Below are 26129 nucleotides of genomic sequence, written 5' to 3' on the forward strand. Positions count from 1 at the left end.
TAAAATTCCTAATCAAAGCCATGTAAGCTGTAACTATCCTAATTCTAATGGATCAAAAAGACTGAAGAAAACAATTGCACATGTAAGGTTACTCTGGGGGCCGGTTAGCACAGTTGGCTAGATGGAAAGTGTGTACTTCAGATTGACAACAACATAGGGTTTGAAACCCCTTCGGTTTGAGGTAAACTCGGGGCCTACTTCCTCACCCTATCTGTAGTAAACATTTATGGCTCTTTGCCATGGATTGGTGTGAACTCAAGAAGAAAAATTTTACTTTAACCAAAACATGCATTTGAATTTCTTAAGAAAATAACAGAACTCTCATGTTTCTTTAAACATTTTAAGTAACACCCAAACCCAACAATTCAATCCTGTCTTGCAAAAGATGTACCTTCACACCAGCTTAAATAAACAATGCAGTATGAATTACCTTAATCGTTGAAAACAGCTTGCATTTCGAACTGTCAGTATATGTAGTGAGCCTTCAAGCAGCACAAACAGCAGGAAAGTAAAATGTGTCAAGTCTTGCTTGCGTCCAGTGGCAAATGACTGATGGAAGGGCTGGGAACTGCAATTGTACATCTTTTGTGCTATTCGTGTAAGCAAACTTACTTCAGGAGTGTTGTAGTCTACTGGCCTCAGTAAACTATGATGTGGAGATGCCGGCGTTGGACTGGGGTAAACACAGTAAGAAGTCTCACAAGACAAGGTTAAAGTCCAACAGGTTTATTTGGTAGCAAAAGCCACGAGCTTTTGAAGCGCTGATTCTTCATCAGGTGAGTGGGATTTCAGTTCACAAACAGGGCATATAAAGACACAAACTCAATTTACAAAATAATGGTTGGAATGCAAGTCTTCACAGGCAATCAAGTCTTTAAGGTACAGACAATGTGAGTGGAGAGAGGGTTAAGCACAGGTCAAAGAGATGTGTATTGTCTCCAGCCAGGACAGTTAGTGAGATTTTGCAAGCCCAGGCAAGTCGTGGGGGTTACAGATAGTGTGACATGAACCCAAGATCCCGGTTGAGGCCGTCCTCATGTGTGCGGAACTTGGCTATCAGTCTCTGCTCAGTGATTCTGCGCTGTCGTGTGTCATGAAGGCCGCCTTGGAGAATGCTTACCTGAAGATCAGAGGCCGAATGCCCATGACTGCTGAAGTGTTCCCCAACAGGAAGAGAACGCTCTTGCCTGGCGATTGTCGAGCGGTGTTCATTCATCCATTGTCGTAGCATCTGCATGGTCTCCCCAATGGATCATGCCTCGGGACATCCTTTCTTGCAGCGTATCAGGGAGACAACGTTGGCCGAGTTGCAAGTGTATGAACCGTGTACTTGGTGAATGGTGTTCTCACGTGAGATGATGGCATCCGTGTCGATGATTCAGCATGTCTTGCAGAGGTTGCTGTGACAGTGTTGTGTGGTGTCGTGGTCACTGTTCTCCTGAAGGCTGGGTAGTTTGCTGCGGACAATGGTCTGTTTGAGGTTGTGCGGTTGTTTGAAGGCAAGAAGTGGGGGTGTGGGGAGGGCCTTGGCGAGATGTTTCTCTTCATCAATGACATGTTGAAGGCACCGGAGAAGGTGCCATAGCTTCTCTGCTCCGGGGAAGTACTGGACGATGAAGGGTCCTTTGTCCGCCGTGTCCTGTGTTTGTCTTCTGAGGAGGTTAGTGCGGTTTTTCGCTGTGGCGCGTCGGAACTGTCGATCGATGAGTCGAGCGCCATATCCTGTTCTTATGAGGGCATCTTTCAGCGTCTGGAGGTGTCTGTTGCGATCCTCCTCATCTGAGCAGATCCTGTGTATACGGAGGGCTTGTCCATAGGGGATGGCTTCTTTAACGTGTTTAGGGTGGAAGCTGGAGAAGTGGAGCATCGTGAGGTTATCCGTGGGCTTGCGGGACAGTGAAGTGCTGAGGTGACCGTCCTTGATGGAGATGCGTGTGTCCAAGAATGTAACCGATTTCGGAGAGTAGTCCATGGTGCGTCGGATGGTGGGATGGAACTTGATGTCATCATATAGTTGTTTCAGTGATTGTTCACCAAATGAAGAAAATGTCATTGATGTATCTAGTGTATAGCATCGGGTGAAGGTCCTGTGCGGTGAAGAGGTCTTGTTCGAACCTGTGCATGAAGATGTTGGCATATTGAGGTGCGAATTTGATCCCCATGGCTGTTCCGTGTGTCTGGATGAAGAATTGGTTGTTGAAGGTGAAGACATTATGGTCCAGGATGAAGCGGATGAGTTGTAAAATTGCATCTGGAGATTGGCAGTTGTCGGCGTTGAGTACTGAGGCAGTTGCAGCAATGCCATCGTTGTGGGGATGCTGGTGTAGAGTGCCAAGACATCCATTGTGACGAGGAGTGCTCTTGGTTCAACTGCTCCAGTTTCTGTAGGAAGTCTGTAGTGTCGTGACAAAAGCTGGGAATTCTTTGTACAATGGGTTTCAGAATGCCCTCGACATAGCCGGAGAGATTCTCGCACAGGGTCCCATTGCCCGATACGATGGGACGGCCGGGTGTGTTTGCCTTGTGTATCTTCGGGAGGCAGTAGAGATCTCCAACATGGGGAGTACATGGGATGAGAGCACGGAGGATGCTCTGAAGGTCCGGATCAAAGGTCTCGATCAGTCTGTTGAGTTGACGGGTGTGTTCTTTGGTTGGGTCTGCGGGTAACTGTCTGTAGTGTTCCTGATTGTTCAGTTGTCAGTACACTTCTTTGCAGTAATCCGTTATGTTCAGTATGACGATGGCCCCTCCTTTGCTGGTTTGATGACAATGTTGCGATTGGTCGAGAGTGCAGATGGCGTTGTGTTGCGCTTGGGTGATGTTCGGGGCTGTCTTGTGAGTGCGGCTGATGAATCTGGTGTTGACGCACCTCCTGACGGCTTGGGCATACATGTCAAGTTGAGGGCAGTGGCCTTCCAGAGGAGTCCAATTCGGCTCTTTCCTCTTCGGTTGCTGCACTGCGGATCTCTCTCTGTCGGCTCTTCTGGTTCATTGGCTGTCTCATTGTGTTCGCTGTTGGCCTCTTGGGGTTTGTGGAAGAACTCTCGCAGCATCATTCGCCTGATGAATTCCTCTGTGTCTGCTGCAAGACTGATGGGGTCTATTTTGGTGGTGGGGCAAAAATTGAACCGCAACATTGTCTATGTCACAAGAGTTAACGTTGATATGCTGCAGGAAAGGATGTCCCGAGGCATGATACATTGGCGAGACCATGCAGATGCTACGACAACGGGTGAATGAACACCGCTCAACAATCACCAGGCAGGAGTGTTCCTTTCCAGTCGGGGAACACTTCAGTAGTCACGGGCAGTCAGCCTCTGATCTTCGGATAAGCGTTCTCCAAGGCGGCCTTCACAACACACGACAATGCAGAATCGCTGAGCAGAAACTGATAGCCAAGTTCCGCACACATGAAGACGGCCTCAACCGGGATCTTGGGTTCATGTCACACTACCTGCAACCTCCACGACTTGCCTGGGCTTGCAAAATCTCACTAACAGTCCTGGCTGGAGACAATACACATCTCTTTAACCTGTGCTTAACCCTCTCTCCACTCACATTGTCTGTACCTTAAAGACTTGATTGCCTGTGAAGACTTGCATTCCAACCATTATTTTGTAAATTGAGTTTGTGTCTTTATATTCCCTGTTTGTGAACTGAAATCCCACTCACCTGATGAAGCAGCAGCGCTTCGAAAGCTAGTGGCTTTTGCTACCAAATAAACCTGTTGGACTTTAACCTGGTGTTGTGAGACTTCTTATTCAGTAAACTATAGCAGACTTTAATTCTGTCCTTGGTCAATGATGAGAAAACATACAGGCGGACAGTAATCCCATCCCTCTGCGCTAAAAAATCAGCGCAGCGGGTCTGGAGATTTAAGTGGTGCCCAATCCGCAGGATCCGCGCTGGGTGTCCGGCCTCGAGCGCATCTCCCAGCGCTGGATTTCCGCCACCGTCAGCTCCGTGCCGGAAATAGGCACAGAGCTGCATTACATATGCGGGTGTTCATTTAAATATATTTAAAATATAATTAGCAGGTCTGGGACTGAACTCTCCAGGCCTGCTAGCCTCTCCACCCCCGCCAGGAGTACTTCACTCCTAGCTGCCTGACCCCACTGGAGTGATGGGGGACAAACAGGACTTCCAAGAGGGTCGGGCAGCCACCTTGGCAGTGCAAGCCTGGGCCCCCTGGGGCACCTTGGCATTGCCCACCAGGCATGGGGCAGTGCCTGGGGGCAGGGCCAAATGGGGGCATGATCGGAGGGGGTGGGGGGTCCCACTGCCACTCTGGAGTCAGGATTGGTGCGGGAGGCAGGCCAGCGATCGGGGCAGGCCAGAAATCGGGAGGCCGGCAATGTGGGCTACTGCGCATGCGCCAATCTCAACGCTGACAAATCGCCATATGAGTAGCTCCCCATTTTCGGGATACTAGCAGGAGACCGCTGGAGTGAAGAGGGGCAATCAGGGCCCCTGTCACTGAGAGAGCATCATTCTGCTCATTATCTAACCACTGTGTAGGAGCTTGCTGTATGAAAATTGGCCACAGTGACTATACTTCAGAAGTTCTTCCTTGGCTGCAGAATGCTTTTGAGGTGGCAGTGGATGGTGCCTCCTGGGCATAGGCACCATGGCAGTGCCAGCCTGTGCCCCCTGGCACTGCCCAAGGGGCAAAGTGTCCATGCCCACAGGGCACCTTGGCACTGCCCACCGGACATCAGGCAATGTCAAGGGGGCAGAGCCTGGGAGTGATCACTGGGGGTCCCGCTGCCACTCTGCATTGGGATCAGTCGGGGCTGGAGGCCAGCACTTTGGGCGGGCTTTGTGTGTGTGTGTGTGTGTGTGTGTGTGTGTTGGTGTTGGGGGGGCGGGTGCAGCACTGCGAGGGTCCTGCGCTGGCCAGCAATTGCAGGCTGACAGATGGGGACCACTGCACATATGCGGAGTTCCGGAACTGTCATACTCTGGTGTGATTAGGCCCCTCGAGCTTTTAATAATATTCACGATTGTGACCTTTGCACAGAGTGTGAGAGATTCGAATCTGAACTCCCACTGAAAAAACAATCGTGAGATACATAATTTTTCCCGCGAATTCGACACTTAAAATTTTTTTGGGAGAATCCCGGTCACAATTTTTTATCAAGACTTGCTGAATAATGGTGAAAATTGGGGAGCAACTGATTACCCCACACCTAAGCCTAGAGTAATAGGGTCGGGTGTAGTATTTCCACTGTCTGATATTTATCAAAGGTAAGATGAATAAACTGAGTACAGATAATATATCAAGCACCGAATTGTTCATGTCTGAATCCATTACTTATTATTGAGTGAGATTCAGACGATAACAGAATAAAGACTTACATTTTTCCCACTGTCGATGGAATGTGTAGAACATGTTTTTGGAAGTTTCTGTTCTGGCTCGGAACATTCTGTGTCTGTACAGTATGCATCTGGTGGGATGGCATAATCACCTTCCGAGGTCATGGAAGACATTGATACACCTGTCCAAAATATGCATAGAATATTTTCATTATTATTTGTACAAACAGCAGTCATATTTAAAATTGTATTTTCAATACAATGTGCAAGGATAGCATCCCTATCCAAAGCTCAAAGGCTCAAGTCCAAGAATGTCTTTCACTTAAGCACCACGCATCCACTGGGATTGAGTTTTGTTGGTCTCAACTGTTGGACTTGGATATATTCCTGCACCATATCATACCTGGATCTTTTATTTTAGATTTAGAGAAAGTAAGTTATTTCACTTTGCCCAACTGGAAATGTCCCTTCAACTGCTTTCCTAATTAAATTACAATATCTGAAGGCTTGTGGCATCAAGGGAAGATAAAGGGTTAACAGAGTATAAAATATAAAGCTATGAAAATGAGTTACCACGAGTTATGCACATTCTTCTCATTTTATTGTTTTACATATTCAAGCACGGCCTTTTTCATACTTTGATGTGTTGCATATTTTACTCAAGATCAGAACGCATTATGTGCCTACATTGAGAATGATTCTCTGACTGCAGAGCTCTCTATACTCAGGAATGTTTGGGGGTGTTTTTGATTCATTCTGTATATTCATCTAAAAATTTTCCTTCAGAAAATATTAATTCAACTAAAGTAAAACCTTTGTTTAGTTAACTACTTTTTAAATTTTCATGGCGAGAATGTCTTCAGCCCACTGACAGGATAGTACAACTATAGATCTGGTAACATATTTCACACACTGGTGCTGTTTCCTGTGTCATTATTACCCCATTCCCACTTCAATTTGAATTCTATGCAGTGGTTTCCATAAGGATGTAGGGCAGGAGAATATCATTCAGCTCCACAAGCCTGTTCCAGTATTCAGTCTGTGATGAGCAACCTAGGCTAGTGCGTGGATCGAATGAGTGGCCCTCTTTCATCTGAGGGCCTCAAGATTCGGGCATGCTCACTAACTATGACCCTTGAACAAGATTGAATAATTTAAGACACGTCAAATATTTCATAACAAGTTATAGAAAATGCTTAATCATTCATATATTAAAAGAAGTCATCAACATCAAGTGGCAAAAACAAAATAAATATTAACGCTTGATTTAACGAGGAGGGAGTGCACAGCTCTCAGTCAATGTTGCATCAATCAGCACGCAGCTCAGTTCATGTGCCCTTGTTTTACGTGCTTATCACTTCAATCATACCGGTAGGAAAGAAGTTATACAGATGGAAACCAGTGGAATGTGGTAACTCTGTGCATGGGCAACATTCAACAAAATGTCTTGTGGGTCACAACCCTGATGGGTTGCATGTGGTGCCCGGGCTGTAGGTTGTCCACCACTAAGTTAGAGCATTCATAATCTGTTACTCAACTCCACCTACCTAAATTTGACCCATACATTTATCTATTAAAATCTGTTGATTTCAGTGGTGAAATTTTCAGTGGATCCAACATCCAGTTTTGTGTGAGAGAATTCCAGATTTCCATCATCCTTTGTGTGTAAAGGTGTTTTCCGTTTTCACTTGTTAATAGCCTTGCTCTAATTTTAAGATTGTGCTCTTTGTTCTAGATTGCCCCATCAGAAGAAATAATTATCTGTATTTACCCATACCGATCTTTTTTTTTTAAACATTTCAATTACATCATCTCTCAACCTTCTAATACTCAAGGCAATATGATCTAACATTATTAAACCTATCCACATAGATGCTAATGTTATGCTGACGAATCTGCAAGATACCCCTTCATTTTCAGTAATAGTTTTTTTTATTGATTCATGGGACATGGGCATAGCTGGTTGGCCAGCATTTTATTGCCCATTCCTCGTTGCCCTTGAGAAGGTGGTGGTGAGCTGCCTTCTTGAATTGCTGCAGTCCACAATGCCATTAGGGAGGGAATTCTAGGATTTGATCCAGCTACTGTGAAGGAACGGTGATATATTTCCAAGTCAGGACGGTGAGTGGCTTGGAGGGGAACTTGCAGGTGGTGATGTTCCCATGTATCTGCTGCCCTTGTCCTTCTAGATGGAAGTGGTCATGGGTGCATTAGCATAGTGATTGTGCCCTACAGCAGTCTTTTGCACAAGTTAAAAGTATTTTTAACTTATCACCAACATTCCAAAGATTTAATTTACAGCCTGTTTATATTGAACTTTGCTGTACTGAATATCTCACGTATCAAAGTTTTCATGGTCCCAGTCCCTGGGATCAAATTTTATTGACCTTTATTTTGATACATCCACTTGGTTACATTCAATTACTATCAACGTAGTCCGGTTCTCCTGTACTATCCAGCAGGATATTCAGTTCTTCCAGATTGCTACATGAACAGTAATAGTGGTATAAATGCTGTGATGCCTGTTTACATAATTCTCCAGTGAGGGTCTACCACAATCCTCTCCATGCTTCAGATGATGAGTGTGAATTCTGGACATCGAATAGCCAGCACTATTCATATTGTGGGCTGCGGTGGCACAGTGCTCCCTCACAGCACCGGGGACCCGGGTTTGATTCCTGGATTGGGTCACTTTCTATGCGGAGTTTGCATGTTCTCCCCATGTCTGCATGGGTTTCCTCTGGATGCTCTGGTTTTCTCCTACAATCCGAAAGACATGCTGGCTAGGCCATGCATTGGCCATGCTAAATTCTCCCTCATGTACCCGAACAGATGCCGGAGTGTGGCAACTAGGGGATTTTCACAGTAACTTCATTGCAGTAAGCTTACTTGTGACTAATAAATAATAAATTTTAAACTTTAATAAACTTAAGAATTTGCAGGGCCCAGCAGCATAGGAAATGTCTCGTCTCAGTGATGTTCCCTTATTGGAGAATAACACATTATTCTAGTATTGCATTTATAATAGGCAAGCGAAGCTAGGTTTAGTTACACAGCATTGGCATGTATTGCAGCATTCAGAATGGAAGACTGACTGGAAAGGCGAAGATAATGGGTCAGGATAACATAATCCTTGATATTTCAGGTTATTCTCCAGTTCCCTTAGACTTCAATATGCTGAGATTTCACTGTATTTATTACATGGTCTTCATTTGAGTCATGTCATTTGATACTGGGCATTAAAAAAAGAGCATGAGGAGGCATGTCTAATTAGGAATGTGTTATGTTATTACATTTGAAATAATTGTGCTTTATTACTAACTTGATTAAAGTGAAATTCAATTGACGTGCATTTATTGTGGATTTTGAAACTGTTCTTAGCCAATCAGAACACATCGCCAACACCAATCATAACTTAATCATTAAGATTCAACAAATAAATGATCAATCCTGGATTGTCTCATTGATGCCTTAGCCTAATAACTTGTCTTGATTGTCATTTTTAAAATTTACTCTGCTATACTTTTTACAAATATAAAAGGCAATCTCACCTCGTTTCATGGCCCGTGGACTGCTGGGACTGCTGCCTTTGCGGGAGTCGGATCCTGTCATTGAAGTCCTAGAACTCCCTCTGGAGCTGTCACTTTCTTCAGTTTCAGAAAGCTCATCTGAGAAAGGGCTGGTACTGATCTGCGTTACTTTCTTAGATTTAAGATCAATTGTAAATCAGCTTTATATTTCACCATATGTTAAAATGCTACATTACATAGCAGAATTTCCCTCTTCTTATTAACACATTAAAACTTAAAATACATTTCTATAAATTGATTACAGGGAACTTAAACAAAGGAAGAAAATGCTAGTCCAGTGGTTAGAGCCTTGATCAAAAAGGAAGCAAATCAATGGGATATACTCTAGTTTAAGAATGAAATGAACCCCACTGTGGGGCAATTGCTTTTAATCATATAACGCAGCTTTCCACTGTTTTCTCAAGTGCAAATGTGTGGGTTCACAATTTAATGAAATTAGAGATTACTCATTCATTAATGAAACATGCTATGTACATGCAATCTTTTTTTTACACTGCTGCAGACAGAAATATAAGTAATACATCCCAACCATTTTTAAGAAGATCATTTGGTCTTGATGAGAACAGTGATACCCTATTGAGTGAAGAAGTTTAGAACTATCTGGATTCACTATACTTTTAATATCTTTAATTTAACTATTTATAACTGACTGGGTGGCACAGTGGTTAGCCTCACGGCGCCAGGGACCCAGGTTCGATTCCAGGCTTGGGTGACTGTGCGGAGTCTGCATGCTCTCCCTGTGTCTGCGTGGGTTTCTTCCGGGTGCTCCGGTTTCCTCCCACACTCCAAAGATGTGTGGGTTAGATGCATTGGCCATGCTAAATTCTCCCTCAGTGAATCCGAATAGGCACCGGAGTATGACGACTACGGGATTTTCACAGTAACTTCACTGCAGTGTTAATGTAAACCTACTTGTGACACTAATAAATAAACTTAAACTTATTTACGATAAAATGTAATTATTGCTTTTCATGTTCTTTGATTTTTGTGAAGTAAAAGTCTATAGTTTCAAACTGCGAATCTTGTGACTTCATTCTTTTAGTAAATACCTGGCCTTCTGGTTCTGAAAATAAAAATTAGCATTCTCTACCAAGATCATAAGAACAACTATCAAGTCATAATAATACATCTTTTTTGCAATTTTTCAAAACATTTTTCGTAATATTAAATTTGTCAACCTTGTTAATGTTGCACACTATGTTGCAGTGATCAACATACACCATGACTTACTGCTTATGATTTTGGTCATCAACACAGTGAAACAATTAAGTCATGGTAAGAAGCAGCACTCGGCTGAATCCTAGGGCTCAATTTTAACTGTGACCCTCCAATGTCCCAAGGAAGTGCAGTAAAGGTTGAACAAGGAGTTAAATAGCCTACAAATGCTGAGTTGTCAAGATCGACTGGAGAAATTGGGGCTCTTTATCCTGGAACTCAGATGATTAAAGCTGGTATGGGTGGCTTGTAGAAATAATCAAATATTAAATTGTATCGCTAAATCAAATAGGGAGATTCACCAAGGCTAATAACAAAGGGACATAGAGCAAAATTTGAGCAAGGTGAATTAAGGACATATTTCAGAACAATATTTTTTCATACAAGAATGATGAATATGTTGGAGGTTCTCAGCTTGGGACTGAGGCAGGGTCAGGGTGGGGCATGATAGTAATTAAAGAATATGAGAAAGAAGAACATTATTCATTTTTGCAAAACATAAATTATAAATGATACAAGTATGTGGGAAAAATGTTCACATAGGACAATAGATTTATCCATGACATTTACAATGGGGACGAAACACTTATTTGAGAAGATAGCATTCTGAGGGAGTTATTCAAACTTGCGATCCTTGCATCAATGGCTTTATCTAATGTGTGGTTTTAAAGACTGGTTTTGTAATGACTGTGGTGGATGTGTCCTCACAATCATCCTTGAGTGTACATGTATTACAATTAACTGTGATAGTTCACCTATCCACACACCAAACCAAGACAAGGTAAGGAATTTAAAGATCCAGCAAGTATTTAACTTTGGCTAAAAATTCTGAGAAAAACTAAAGTTATCAGGATCAGTGCTGCACTCAACTCCAATAGTCTAAAATACTTAGCTGAAATCATGGCTTTAAGTTGGACACTCACCCCTTTCAAAGTAGTGTAAACTGGAGAGGTCATACTCTTATAAATTAAGCTGGTGTAGGATCCTGATGTTGAAATTGAAGGCATAAAACTGGTGCCTAGAAAATGAGGAATAGTTTATCAAATTAAATGCAGTATTACAAACACATTAACCAGCTTTCTAATAAGACATTTCTATTAAAAGAAAACAGAATTGATGCAATTCTTCCATGTCCCTGCCAGTGGGGTCAATGGGGGTGGTGGGGGAAAGAATTTGGCGGGAGGCCCCAAAATCGGTTTTACACTAGCATGAATTTTCCATGGGATCTTCTGCTGGTGCCCACCATGGCAGATCAGTAAACCTGCTGGTAGCTGGCGTGAAACTGATTTGCATTTCAACATATTTTTGCACAGCTAGCAATGACTCTGCTTTCTTGCCTCACATTCCCCCGCCTCTATATTTGCTTAAAACCTGTTAAATTTTTATTCTCCTTTAAGATACTCCTTAAAACCAACCTCTGACCAAGCATTTGGTCACCAACCCTATCTCCTTATGTGGCACAATGCCATATTTTGTGGTACATCATGGGACGTTTTATTATGTTAAAGCACTATATAAATATAGATTGTTGCTGAATTATGTCTGTAAAAAATACCAGTAAGATTCTAGAATCTCAAGTTTTTAAAAAAAATCTATAAAACAGCACCCTGCAGGATAATAAATAAATAATTATTAAAAAATCCAAGAAACATTCAGCAGGTCTGGTATACGTGGAGCAAAAAACAAGAGTTAATGTTTCAGGTCTATGACCTTTTGACAGAACTGGGAAAAGTTGAGCAAGTGAAAGGGGGGATAGGTGCAAACAAAATGGAAGGTTGTGATTGGGCAAACAGCAGGAGAGATTAAAATTCAAAGGGTTTAATAACGCAAAGGATGTGGTAAAGAAACTACCGATGTGTCCTGAGGAGATGTGAAGGGAAGGATACTGAATAGCTGTCATCCAAAAGCAAAAGAAAAGAAATAATAGAGAAATAAACAAGCTGGCAAAGAAAAAATAAATAAAATGGAAAAAGAGTCCATCATCTAAAATGACTGAACTCAATCTTGGGTCAAGAATACTGTAAGGTACCCAGTCCTCAAACTTATGTTGAGCTGCAATGGAACACTGTGGCTGGAATTTTACCGTCCTGCCCACCACAGGAATTGGAGCGGGCGAGGGACGGAGCATAAAAACGTCCATTGACCCTGGGTGGGATTTTAAGGTTTCAGGACGAGCCAGGCCATAAAAACTGCCCTGTAGCAAACCGAGGACAGAAAGGTCAGAGTGGGAACAAGGTTGTGAATTAAAATGGCAGGCAGCTGGAAGCTCAAGTTCATGCTTGCACACTGAATGGAGGTGTTCCTCAAAGTGGTCACCCAGTCAGCATCAGAGGGCGTGATGTGCAGTGTATATAATATACTAAATTGAAAGGAGTAGTAAATTAGTATTTCACCTGGATGGAGTGTTTGGAGACTTGAAGGGTGAAAAGAGAGGAGGTAAAAGGACAGATGTTGCATCTCCTGTGCTTGCATGAAAGATTAGTGCAGTAAAGTGATGACTGGTAGGGGTGACTGAGGAGAGGACCAGGGTATCATGGAGAGAACAGTCTCTTCCAAATATTGAAAGGGGAGGGTAAGATCTGTTTGGTGGTGGCATTGTGCTGAGGTGGCAGAAAATGATTTATTGAATAAGGAGGCTGGTGGTGGAAGGTGAAGATAAGGTAAACATTATCATGGCACTGGAAGAAGACATGAAATCAGAAAGGTAGAAAATAGAATGGGTATCATTTTTGGCCCATCATAGAGTCCCTACAGTGCAGAAAGAGGCCATTCGGCCCATCAAGTCTGCACCGACCACAATCCCACCTAGGCCCTACTTCTGCAACCCCTCATATTTACCATTCTAATCCCCTGACACTCGGGTCAATTTAGCATGGCCAATCAACCTAACCTGCACATCTTTCGGACTGTGGGAGGACACCAGAGCACCCGGAGGAAACCCACGCAGACACAGTGGGAATGTGCAAATTCCACGCAGGCAGTGACCCAAGCTGGGAATCAAAGCTGGGTCCCTGGCACTGTGAGACAGCAGTGCTAACCACTATGACACTGTGCCACCCTATCAACCATAATTTGGGGGCGGGGTGGGGGGAATCCTGTTTGAGGAAAAAAGGAAGACATAGAACAGCAGTATGGAAGATGGCATCATCTCAACAGATGCAATGTAAATAGGGAAACTATGAGAATAGAATACAATTCTTACAGGAAGAAGAATGTGAAAAAGTGCAGTCAAGCTGACTGTTGGATTCAGGGAATAGCCTATTCCCAGAAATGGAAACAGAAAAGTCAAAGAAGAGTTGGAGATAGACAATGGCAAAGCAAGGGAAGGGGGAAACTGGAAGCAAAGTCAATAAAAATGTTCCAGTTAAGGGTGAGAGCATACAATGGGTTAGCCCATTAGACTGAAAACACTTCTGTTTCTATAAAATACTCACATTTGTTACTTGGATCCGTACAAATGGCCTCTGACATTCTCATACCTGACTTGGCTACTGCATAAATTCTGCTTTCCTGGGTGTAAAAGATAAAATGACAGCTCTTAATATCCTTGTACTGTCATATAATTTCTGTAACCGTAAATTATAAGACAAACTTTCATACTAGGACCAAATTACGAGAAGCAGCTTGAAATTATCTTTACCTCCAATTTCTTTCCATTCTCATGTGATGGCATGGACACTTACTAGGATGAAAGAATATGAGTAGCACCAATCTTCTAATAGCTCATTTACATGCCATTTTTTACATGTATTTAGATCAGGCTGTTCAGCAGGCTAATTGAACTTTAGTGGCTAAGCCTGAATTCTGCCTTTAACCAACTTTCAGCTATGTATACTTAGACGACTGCCGCATATTAGCATGATTTTCAGCTAATTTTCTTTCCCTTCCTAAATTGGAACTTTAACTCAAGCTTTCCTAACAACCCAACTGAGATGAACAAACAGCACAGATTAATAACTTAATCCAGGACTTTTCTTGACAATGAAGTTAAATTATATAGCATCCTGTGCATTTTTTTGAGTTATTGTAATGTTTCAAAAAATGTTCATAATCTGATCTAGTACCTTATGGTAGATAAAGGAATTTTTTACATCATTGTACTTAGTGAAATATGTATTCAATTTAATTTCATGTTTTCTAAACATTAAATGATGAGCTCTTGTGACCTTTGATTCTACAGTAGCACTGCAGTGCAAAGTGAGAGCACAATGTGCCTGATAATTTAGTGTAACATATTTCAAAAGACTATGCCATTCCATCTTGAAATTGTTGCCAGTAATGTTGACTTATGAAAGTTGATACACAGAACTACATGACACTATCTGGAATTATATCTTGTTGGCATCGATTAAGAAGGTGACCTGACAGACAGCATTCAGCTCTCAAGCCAATTCACATACTGACTGTGACCTATACTAGTACGAATACAAGATCTCCTGTTTTGTGTTGATATTTTTAGAGGGAGAAAAAGGAGAACTGGTAATGTGAACTGGTGATTCCTCACAGCTGGTGCTCGCTGCCTATCATCTACATGGCTGTGAAGCACCCACCGTAGGATGAAAAAACTTGCACTGCTGCTCTGTGGAGATTTCAAAGGTCAAAATGGCCCTGACTTGGCAATTGTAGATGCTGAACCCAGATCCAAAATGAGGGGAGGTGAACCAACTAGATAAGCATTCTAGTTTTTCTTTCCAAACCTACATCCTCAATGGAATCCCACAGGAGATGAAAGTTGAGATATGTTCAAATCTGTTCACCTTCTCACACTCCTGATGAGTTTTATTGACTTCCAACAAAACTAGGCCATACATATTTACCAATACTGTTAGAAATACTCCCAGCACCATCAGATACAGCTAAAATCTAAACATCTGACAACATAACAGAAGAAAGGCTACTTTTCCCACCAGACAGATCTCATTTGAAGACTAAGCGCGACCATAATTCACAGCTGATGGATTACCAAAATATATTCACAAAGCTTGAATCCTTCTGAAGACTCGCTGAAGTGCATTCAAGTGAGACTCAATTTAGCTATTTCTCCTTCAGTTTGTTGGAGTATCAACATGATTGCTATAGAATGTAGGATTGTGTTGTGATCCATTATACATTTCAGGTGCATCATTGAAGGGAAGTTCCAAGCTTTACAAAAGAGAGGAAAATAAAATAATGACTGTAAATTGCAATTGATCACTAAAATTTAGTCTCGACAGAACTAGGATTTAGTACATCAAGAATGATTTCTATGGCCAGAAATTCATACCCCCTCCAGGTGGGTTCAGAGATGGGGGTTGGGGAAGCATAAAATAGCATGGATACCTGGCCTAATCCAGACACAATTTCACGGTGGGGTGGACAGGGCTTCGGGCGGGAAACTAGCCCTTTCCCCTAGTAGGAAGCCAATGTATGACCAGTTAAGGGTCTTTTCCCATCCAGCCTCAAATTTTAGGCTGGTGGGAATGGGTCAAAGTAGGGTGCATGAACGAATTTCCATCTCAAGTGGGCAAGATGGGGAATGGGTACCTCAATCTGAAAGCCCCTTCAGTTTTGGCGTGCCCTTCCCTCCGGGACCAGAGAGCTCTGGCCCTCCTTGCCCTACCTTCCAACACTGAGATCACCCTCTCTTCACTCCTTAGAGTATCCCCTACCCTCCTGCCCCCGAGATTCCTGGTACGTACTTGAAGGACCTGGGACTTAGGCTCAGACATGGCACTGCAGTACCTCTTCTGGCTACTGCATCACTGTACCTGGACGGGACAGAGAGTCATTGGCCAATTAATTCTCCAATGCAAGTCTTCTTGATTGGCTTCTGCCAATCAACAGTCAATTGAACGTGAAACGGTAGTGGGCCTGTCAGAGACTGTGGTTGGCATTCGCCATCCTGAAAATTCAGGCTTATAAGTTTAGCCATGGCTGATAGCTGAACACAGTAAGAGTTGTAACAACACCAGGTTAAAGTCCAACAGGTTTATTTGATAGCAAACACCATTAGCTTTCGGAGCATTGCTCCTTCGTCAGATGGAGTGGAAATGTGCTCTCAAACAGGGCACAGAGACACAACAAGCAGACAAGCCAAATAGAGGAAACTGCATGGGTAGCAGTGGTCTGTGAGACCTTAATTCAACTGCTTTATCAGAAAAATATGGTTTCAGTGGTTTGCTAGTCATTTGAGCCCTTTAACTTAATTATGGTCTGTACTCATATTTTTCCTAAAATTTGTCTATGCTTTTGCAGTTTTTTTGGGTGCCATTGCTATTTTCTTTTACTGACCTTGAAATGATATGAAATCTCACAGAATAGTCTCTCCTGATAAAAAACAATTTGCCATCCTTATTACAGTAATACAATACAGGAACACACAGCAAACATAGGTAGAGTTTAATGTTAAAATATGCAACATTATGCCAAATGTTATGTTGAATCATAGAATGATTTAGAAGGAAACGATTCAGCTTATTGTGTCTCTGGCAGCTTTTTGACAGAGTAATCCAGTTGGTCCCACACTCCTGTTGTCCTGGCAGCCCTGTAAATATTTTCCCTTCAAGTATCCAATTCCGCTTTGAAAGTTACGATGTTGTGGAATTTATTGCCCTCCCTCAAGGTGTGTTTGGTAGTTGGAGGGGGGGTGGGGGGGGGAGGGGGCGGTGGGAATGATAAAATCAGGTGAGAAGATGATGTGTCAGGAAAACAGAGTTAATTTTATATGAGCTATATTTGCATTATTAAGTATTAGAAATAAGGTATGGATGAAGAGGGTGTAATTTAGGACAGGATTCTTTGGCCATTCCCGCCAGCAGGATTCTCTGACTCTGCTGCACTGAACGGAGATTTGGCTGAACGCCAAATTCTCCATCCTCGCTTGCAGCAGTGGCAGGGCAAGAACGGCCAGAGAATTCTGGCTTCAGTGTTTCTGTATGAGGGTAAAACTCTAGTTAGATTCATGTTAAACAAAGATGTTTTGTACGTATGGGGGTTTTGGTTTTAGTTCAAACTGTGTATCTAAGATGTTTATGGCGTGAAAAGTAAATAAAAGCTTTAAGAAGCAAAGAGATATTACCGAGCAACCAGGGGGACCTTTAGGGAAAAGAGCTTATTGAGTGCAATTTTTAACTGGAAGCCAGAGAAGTAGAAGCTTCGCAGCCAGAGAGGGAACATATCTCAGCTTTGCTAGAAGAAAAGCCATACATGAGGTAAGGGGCAAAGAAGATTAATGCCAGGATTTAAAGAACAGCTAGTTAAGGAAACTAGGAAAATGAGGAAAAGTTTCCATGAAGTCTAAAGTTAAAGGAACAAATAGGAACTGGAACCAGAACAGAGTACTGTTCAGTGAAGACAGAGGGAGCCGAGAAGGGATTAGCTCGTGAAAAACCAGAAATACATCTGAAGTGGTTCTAAGGTTTGTAATATCTTATTACAGTTTGTGAGATATTAGTTGAAATAATTATGGAGAAATAGGTTGCTGGATCTCAGAGCTGTGAAAAAGCATTCAAGACGACAAAATCCTAAAAGGAGAGTTGAAAATCCTTGAAGCAGATCCTTGTTAAAACAGTGGAGGCAAAGCTTTGTTTGAAAGGATAGTTGGAAAACCTGGAAGCAGATTCTTGATGAAATCAGCTGATTAAAATCTTCTTTCCAACAATGGTTTCAAAGAGTGTCTTTCTGAAAGTGGTGTTTGGAAACACTCGTGTGACAATCATTTTTGGGGAGTGTGGAATTTGAGAAGAAATCTATGGAAAATTGATTGAACGACATCTGCAATTTAGCTTCAGAATGGGGTGTTATCCTTTTGTGAAGATAAGGGAGAGTGTAGAAGTATTTGGCAGTCCGGTGACACTGTTCCTTTATTTTTAAAAATAAAAGCATATTACAATCTTTTGAGCCAGGGATTGATTCTGGGACCTTCCCATCTAATAATATCTACTGGATCCTAACAGATGGCAGATGGGGACCCTATCGTCTCTTGTCTCTGCTCCCCTTAAGTCTAGGTTTGGAAGGCTCTGAATGGCCAACCCAGCCCGACCTCCCACATGAACCCACCTCTGCAAACGTCAACACTGATCTGTTGCCTTGGTGATCCTAGACCTCAGGTGGGTGTATTATCGGCAGCGACCGCTGCTCCCTCAGAGGTACTATTGAGCTTTGCACAACTGCTGTCCTCTGACTGGATAGCAGCTCTTGGGTGTTTGGGATTTTTACCCCAGGGGTCCTTGATCCCAGGGAGGGCCTGCAGCTGCCCTGTTAAGTGCCTTATTTGCACTTAATCCAGTGGTGCTTCCTGAAAGAAGGCAACCCAGAATTCTTGCTGGCTCTCTAGCCGACGGCAAGACCTCTGAGAACTGCATTAAATACTGCCCATTGATTCTGCTTCCACCACTCTTTTAGACAGTGAGTTCCAGATCACAACAAATTGCCATGTAAATTACTTTTCCTCATGTCACCTCTGAATCTTAAATCTGTGTTCTCTGGTTATAAACCCATGTGCCATTGGAAGCAGTTTCTCTTGATTTACTCTACCAAAATTGTTCATAATTTTGAACATCTCTATTGAAGTTTGGCATCTTTCAAAGCATAAAGATTGATTAGTTGATGGACTAATACGTCAGTTGTGTGTGCCAGTGGAGTGATTTCAGAAAAGATATGCATAAGTCTTCAAAAATGTTTCAGATTGCCTTACACAATTAAGTATAGTAGTCTGGTTTGATGCACCTTTTTGAAATTTTTGAGAGCAAGAGGGTTGTAATGCTAAAGCTGTCAGAACAATTTTTCAAAATATCCATTGACATTTTTAATTCTGCAAATAAAACGTTAGCTGCTAATTATCACTGCATCAGAACAATAAAAATTACCCAGGAAGGAAATCTGTGCAGAGGAGGAGTTGGTGGCTTGTTGTTGGAAACTTTGCTTGTTGTGTCTCCTGTTTCTGGTTTCCCTTCTGTAATTTGGCCTTCAGATGAATCATACAAAAACATTCCCTCATCATAGCCTGTTTCCATTTTCTCCAAGATATCATTTTCACCTTCATTGATATCGATGTCTGTCTCTTCATGACACATTGGCCTCACCATACTAATAGCATTTCGGTTTCTGCCAAACAGATGATCAGTACTCAATTGAGGTTGGCTAAAATGTTTCTTTGCTTTGGCCACACTTACACTAAATACATTAGGAGTCCTTAATTTTGGAGGTGCTAAATTAGAGAATGAATTTGTCTGAATTAAAGACTGCATGGGCTGGATACTGGTGGCAGTTATGGGAGTTAAATACTTTGACGCAAGTGCTGATGTTAGAATCAGGCTTGGAGTATTTGTTCTCCTAGATGACGAAGAAGAATCTAGCCTTTGAGATTCAAATTTCTTGTTTAACTCATCAGAGGAGGTATCATGATCCATTCTTTTAATCAGTGTTTTTGAGTTCATTATTATGCTTGGAAAATGATCCACCACTTGTATAGTTTCAGTATTTGTAACTGCACAATGCAAGGGTAATTTCTGCCCAGCTCGGTCAACTGCTGCACTCTCATCATCGAAGGCAGAGTTACTGTCATCAGATGCTGTCAAATAGGTGTCACTCCCAATGTGACTAAGCCTGATGCCTCCTTCTGATGTGTGGTTGGAGAGGCTTGACAAGTATTTGGCTTTTAGACACCTTTTCTTCTCATCTTCATCATCAGAACTGCCATCACTCAAAGACACAAAACCCGTGGCTTCCTTTGGTAAAAACTGGTGGCTCGTTAGTCTTTTTCTATCTTGTAGCTTGGGTACACTGTTGTTTTGAGAGAAATCCCTTTGATCTGTTTCAGTATTTTGAACGGAATTCATCTGTAATTTCTTGTCCATTTCCTTTTCTGAAAAAGGTAATTACACAAGTTACAATTTGTCCATGCTTTTTTTAAAGTCACTTGGTATGATATTGTTTGGTGCATCGATGTATTGGGTGATCAGTCCAAAATAGTGTGCCATCATGTTTTGGACACAGGTTCATGAGTTGCTTCCCCAAACCTTGAGTTCATAATCTCAAATGCACTGAGGAAACCACTGTGTAGATCTACAGGAAGGGAGGGGAAATTAGAGGAAGTCATTTCTGGGCTCGACTGCCCCTTTTGAAGTATGGTAGCAGAAAGTGAACACAATAGTCTGCGTGGTGTAACCAGTGAATTATAAAATCTCAGCAGGACCTCTGTGGATTATACTCCAGAAACGATACATTCTTTTGTTCTGTTTATTTTTTTTTCATATCTTCTCCTTATTTTCAATGTTGAGATGATATTACTTAAAAGTCCTTTTAAATTCTCCTTGTGCTAATTCTATTCACTTTACTACATATGTACCAATATATCACTTACCGTTTTCCACCCAATATAGTCAATATTAAATTTAATTTGTCATTTTTTTCTGTTAAATTGCATTACTGATATAAATCCTTTTTAATTGATTAATTGCATTCTCTATCCCTATTACATTAGCTTAATTTCTATAAATGTAATCATTTTACCTATTCTGCAATAAATCCTTTTGTTACCATAAAATAACAGAATTTTACATTAATTAAATTATGTATCAATGCAGAACAACATCTTAACCTTCCTGTTTTGCATCATGATGAAGGCTAAAATCTTCAACTGGCATTGTCCTCTTGTTGGTCACATCTAGTGTAGACTAATGATCTTCACGAACAGTGATAAACTATGCAGTGTTAACTAACTTTATGCATATTAATTTGGTTTCTTCATATTGCCTTTTTGGGTTTCCTGGAGAGACTGTAAATAAACCACCCGAAGGATTCAATGTTGTTTTTTCTAATTTCTAGAATGAAAGCATTTAAAAAAGTGAAATAATGAAAGTCTGTGTTAAATGAAACATTTGTTTAAATATTTAACTGTACAAATGTGGCAGGATTTCCCAGCCCACAAAGCCATCTTTACTCAATTATTGCCAGGACTCCACCCACCTGTAAATTTTACGTCGACTGACCCAGCTTCTAGGGTATTCTGTTGAAGACTTCTGGGGTTTCCTTTAAAGTACCCAAAAGTTAGGCTGCTTAGCCGTCGTGCTTCCCCTGATGCTTTGCTTAAATCAGATGATGACTTTTGTCCTCGACTCCCTGTTAGGGCTGTAAGATAGCAAAAGACAAGGCACTGGTTACTTAAGCATAACTCCGGATGATTCCTGTCTGCAGTGTAAATGTAATTTTATTTATATTGGAAATAGTACACTAGAATGTGAAGCAAAGCATCCTGTGCTCCAAAGGCTCTCAAAATTAGATGGCTTCCCAATGAGGCACTAGCCTGTCTTAGCAAAGGTGAGAGTTGAAATTACGAGCATGCTCATGTAAATGTGAGGACTTTTGTACAAGAAGATTAGACATCATGAAAACAAACAAAGCTTGGCACTTTGACTGAAGCTTTCAATCAATACATACCAAAATGCCATACTGAGTAGCCGACTCCAATTATACTGTAAGCTATGCTGAGTCAGCTTGGTGTGATATTTGGATTTAAATTTTTCCTGATATATGGACTGGAATTGTCAGGTCCCACCTGCAGCAGGAAGTTTGGCAGGAGGCCAAAAATCAGTTTCCTGAGGCAGGATGAACTTCTGGAATTAAGTTCTCAGGACTTTATAGGAGAGTCAAGCTTCCTGACAAACAATAATCAGAAAGTCCTTTTGTATATATTTGCATGTGTTTTGTGCCTCATAAAAGGCCAGCTCATCAGAATGATGTGTTTCCTTTAAATTTAGTTCTCCGTCAGTGAGAAATGAGAATGTTCACAAATTAGAAAGGTGATGCAGAAGCTGGGCAGGGTGGCAGGCTATGGGGGAGGGGAGAAGTAGGGAATGGAAGCTGGACATAGAAGGCAGGCGAAGGGGAAAAGGGTGGGAGGGTGTCTGGGTAAGAAAGCCAGATTGCCTGGGGAAGGAAGTCAGATTGTCTCTGGCTTGTTTAGAAGAGCAAGCACGTCATGCATGTCTTGGTTCTATTACAGGACAGTGGATAGCCTCTCTGGACACTGAGTGTTATATACCAGGAATGGGCAGCTTGTCTTACAAGAAGAGGTTGAAGAGGTTAGGTTTGTATCCACTAGAGTAGAAGAGTAAGAAGCAACTTGACTGAAACATACTGTGTATTCCCAACCAGAAACCATGGATGAAGAGGGATATCCGGGATATCCACTGCTTGCTGAAGTCCAGGTCTGAGGCGTTCAAGTCAGGCAACACTGACCTATACAAGAAAGCCAGGTACGATCTAAGGAGATCCATCAAAGATGCCATAAAACAGTACCGGACCAAGCTAGAATCCCAGGCTAGCCACACCGACCCCTGCCAACTATGGCAAGGTCTGCAAGACATAACAGGCTACAAGATGAAGGCATGTAAAATCGCCAGCTCCAACACATCCCTCCCTGATAAGCTCAATGCACTCTATGCCCGTTTTGAGCAAGAGGTCAGTGAGAGCATGCCCTCCACCCTGGAAGCCCCCTGGATGAACCTGTATCTGGGGTCACCACTGCAGATGTCAGAGCAGCTTTCTCGAAGGTCAACCCACGGAAAGTGACTGGCCCGGATGGGGTACCTGGACGAGCACTCAGATCCTGTGCGGATCAGCTGGTGGGAGTATTCGCAAACATCTTCAACCTCTCTTTACAACAATCTGAGGTCCCTGTCTGCTTCAAGAAGACGACCATCATCCAGGCACCAAAGAAAAACCAAGCAACGTGCCTTAATGACTATCGACCGGTGACTCTGACATCTATCATTATGAAGTGCTTCGAAAGGCTAGTCATGGCACGAATCAATTACAGCCCCCCGGACTACCTGGATCCACTACAATTTGCCTAACGCCGCAACAGGTCCACAGGAGATGCCATCTCCCTGGCCCTGCACTCAACCCTGGAACACCTATGTCAGACTCATATTTCATGACTACAGCTCAGCCTTCAACACCTTTATTCCCACGAAACCCATCTCCAAACTCCGTAGCCTGGGCCTCGGCACCTCCCTCTGTGACTGGATCCTGAACTTCCTAACTCAGACCACAATCAATAAGGATAGGCAACAACACCTCCTCCACGATCATCCTCAACACTGGTGTCCCACGATGCTGTGTTCTCAGCACCCTACTATACTCCTTACACACCTATGACTGTGTGGCCAAATTCCCCTCCAATTCGATTTTCAAGTTTGCTGACAACACCATAGTGAGTCGGGTCTCAAACAATGATGAGATAGAGCACAGGAATGAGATAGAGAATCTGGTGAACTGGTGCAGCAACAATAATCTCTCCCATAATGTCAACACAATGAAGGAGATTGTCATGGACTTACCTTGCATTAAGTTGATCTTTCGCTGCACCCTAGCTATGACTGTAACACTACATTCTGCACGCTCACATTTCCTTCTCTATGAATGGTATGCTTTGTCTGTATAGCACGCAAGAAACAATACTTTTCACTGTATGTTAATACATGTGACAATAATAAATCAAGTCAAATCAAATCAACCAAGTCCTGAGGGGTATTGATAGGGTGGATCTGGAGAGGATGTTTTCTCATGTCAGAGAATCTAGAACTAAGGATCACTTTTTAAAAATAAGGGGTCGCTCATTTAAGACAAAGATGAGAAAAACCTTTTTCTCTCAGTGGGTCATGAGTCTTTGGAATTCACTTCCTCAAAAGGCAGTGGAAGCAGTCTTTGAATATTTTTAAGGCAGAGCTAGATAGATTCTTGATTAACAAGGGGGTAGGCAGGGTATGAAGTTACAATCAGATCAGCCATGATCTTATCGAACGGTGGGACAGAGTAATGAGGGGAGGTTGAATGGTTACAGGATGGATAGTAATGACAAGGTGGTGATGGTGTTGGAGGATGGCTGTAGCTTGATGTGTAATGGGGAAGATAGACGGTGTTTGACATATCGGAAATCTCACACACACCAAGTTCTCAAGGTTGTTGAATAGTTCTTAAAACCTCTCAAGCTTTCCATATTTGAAGGCTCTATTTTTGGATGGGAGGAGTTAATGCCTAATTTTTTGGGCCAAGCAAAGAGCTACCCTGTTAGTTATTAGTCCACTCCATGGAGAGCCAGATTCAGCTGAGTTCTGCTCTCAACGTTCCAATGCCCATTAAAAAGCATTGCTCCATGACATGGATCACATTTCAATGAGCGCCCATCAAGGTTTGGAGCTGCAATACATTGTTTGCTGATTGGTATCTGCTGCTGTCAGAGACAAGGATGTCGGGAGGGAGTGATGTTGGTGCCTCCAAAGGGCATGGGTGGTGAATGGCAACAGACTTCTGACTCCAAACCTCCATTCTTCTGGGTAAATGGTCATGGCTGACCATTGGAAATCTTTCTATGATGCCAAGGCAATGGTCTCTCTGTAGCATCAAGAGTGTAGGCAAGCTGAATCATGTCCAAGAGAGAGTTCTTGCACATGGCTGTCATCACCCCAGTCAATGTGCAATGCCTCCATGTATAGTCATGTATGATGGGAGGAACACTCAACTGTGGTTCTCCATGATGTCCTTCACTTGGAAGGGGTGGGGTGTGGATGCCATGTTTAAATGGAAACCAGGCACAGGACTTAGCATTCACTTTGAGCCTCACAGTGGAGGCTAATCTACAAAGAACACACTCATTGGATGGACCACTGCAATTTTTTCACAGATCCACAGAGGCCTAGATGATGCAGGTTCCAGGTAACCTTGCCTTTCCACTGGCTCTTGTCCAAATGAACAAATTAGCCCCGGACCTGAAGAGGCAACATCCTGAGCAGCAAGAGATGGCAGGGGCCTCAAGAAGATTCGGATGCTGGCAACTAGGGGCCAGTGCAATGGTGAACACTGACCAGAATTTGGGTATATTGCAGGTGCAGCTACATGTAGATGAGTGAAAGAAAATGTCGGAGGTGCCTTAGGGTGTCCTTGAATATGGCTGTTCACATCTTCCAGCTTCTCTAATGAAGATTCTTTGAACGCGCTGCTGCCATATTATCACTCAAGACAAATGCTGCATGTTTATGCTTGGTTGAAATGAACATACAAGTTAGAAGCAGGAGTAGGCCACTCAACCCCACGAATTTGCTCTGCCATTCAATAACATCATGGCTGATCCGAAGATTCCCAGGGAGCTCTCAAGATGCCTACATTCTGAACCATCTCCAGGTGTAGCAAGCTTCTGAAAGATCTCAGTAATTGCAGGGCTGGCTTCTTGGGATCAGGGAATATCCTCAGAACACCTCGTGGTTTACGCCAGTTCTCTGTCTACAGAGTACCACCAAGGAGAGCTACAATGCGGCACATGCCTCCATAAGGGCCAACATTGAGCAGACAATAGATTTCCTAAAGATGAGGTTCAGATATTTGGACTGCTCATGCAGGGCACTCAAACACTCCCCACAGAATGTGTCACGGATCACTGTTGTCTGCTGCACTCTGCAAAACCTCTGCAACAAAACAGGGATGTCGCGGCTGAAGGAGACAGGGATGACCAAGATGTTTCTTCTGACAATGATAATGGTAAGGGAATATTGACGATGAAGGCCAGGTGTCACAGAGGCACATACACTTGCAAAGGCATGGCATGGCAGACAAGTCCATGATACTCTAATAACTAACAGATTCTAGGTACAGCAAGCTGTGGAACAACAAGAGAGAATCTAACATTGCCCTATGACATTCAGTGGATCCCCATCACAGAATCCTCCACTATCAATGTCCTGTGGGGGGTGGGGGGGGTACCATTGACCAGAAATTGAACTGGACTAGACATATAAATATTGTGGCTACAAGAGCAGATCAGAGGCTAAGAATCTTGTGATGAGTAAGCTTCTGACTCCCCAAAGCCTGTCCACAATCGACAAAGCATAATTCAGGAGTGTGACGGAATATTCTTCACTTGTCTGGATGAGTGCAACACCAATAACACTCAACAAGCTTGACACCATCCAGGACAAAGCAACACACTTGATTAGGATTCCTTCCACAAACATTCATGCCCTCCAACACCAA

General features: G+C 42.6%; 1 protein-coding gene across 1 annotated transcript in view; it reads right to left on the minus strand.

Moving 5' to 3' along the window:
• plekhh2 (pleckstrin homology domain containing, family H (with MyTH4 domain) member 2) overlaps positions 1 to 26129 on the minus strand; it is a 120803-nt gene that overhangs the window by 57527 nt on the left and 37147 nt on the right. Inside the window, exons 6-11 of the mRNA XM_078229693.1 lie at positions 21069 to 21230; positions 18968 to 19965; positions 13556 to 13631; positions 11045 to 11139; positions 8868 to 9018; positions 5359 to 5498 (exon numbers count right to left, since the gene is read on the minus strand). Of these exons, the coding sequence (XP_078085819.1) occupies positions 5359 to 5498; positions 8868 to 9018; positions 11045 to 11139; positions 13556 to 13631; positions 18968 to 19965; positions 21069 to 21230 (1622 nt within the window). The remainder of the gene's footprint in view (positions 1 to 5358; positions 5499 to 8867; positions 9019 to 11044; positions 11140 to 13555; positions 13632 to 18967; positions 19966 to 21068; positions 21231 to 26129) is intronic.

The sequence above is a fragment of the Mustelus asterias genome, chromosome 15, assembly GCF_964213995.1.
Source record: "Mustelus asterias chromosome 15, sMusAst1.hap1.1, whole genome shotgun sequence".
NCBI classification, from domain to species: domain Eukaryota; kingdom Metazoa; phylum Chordata; class Chondrichthyes; order Carcharhiniformes; family Triakidae; genus Mustelus; species Mustelus asterias.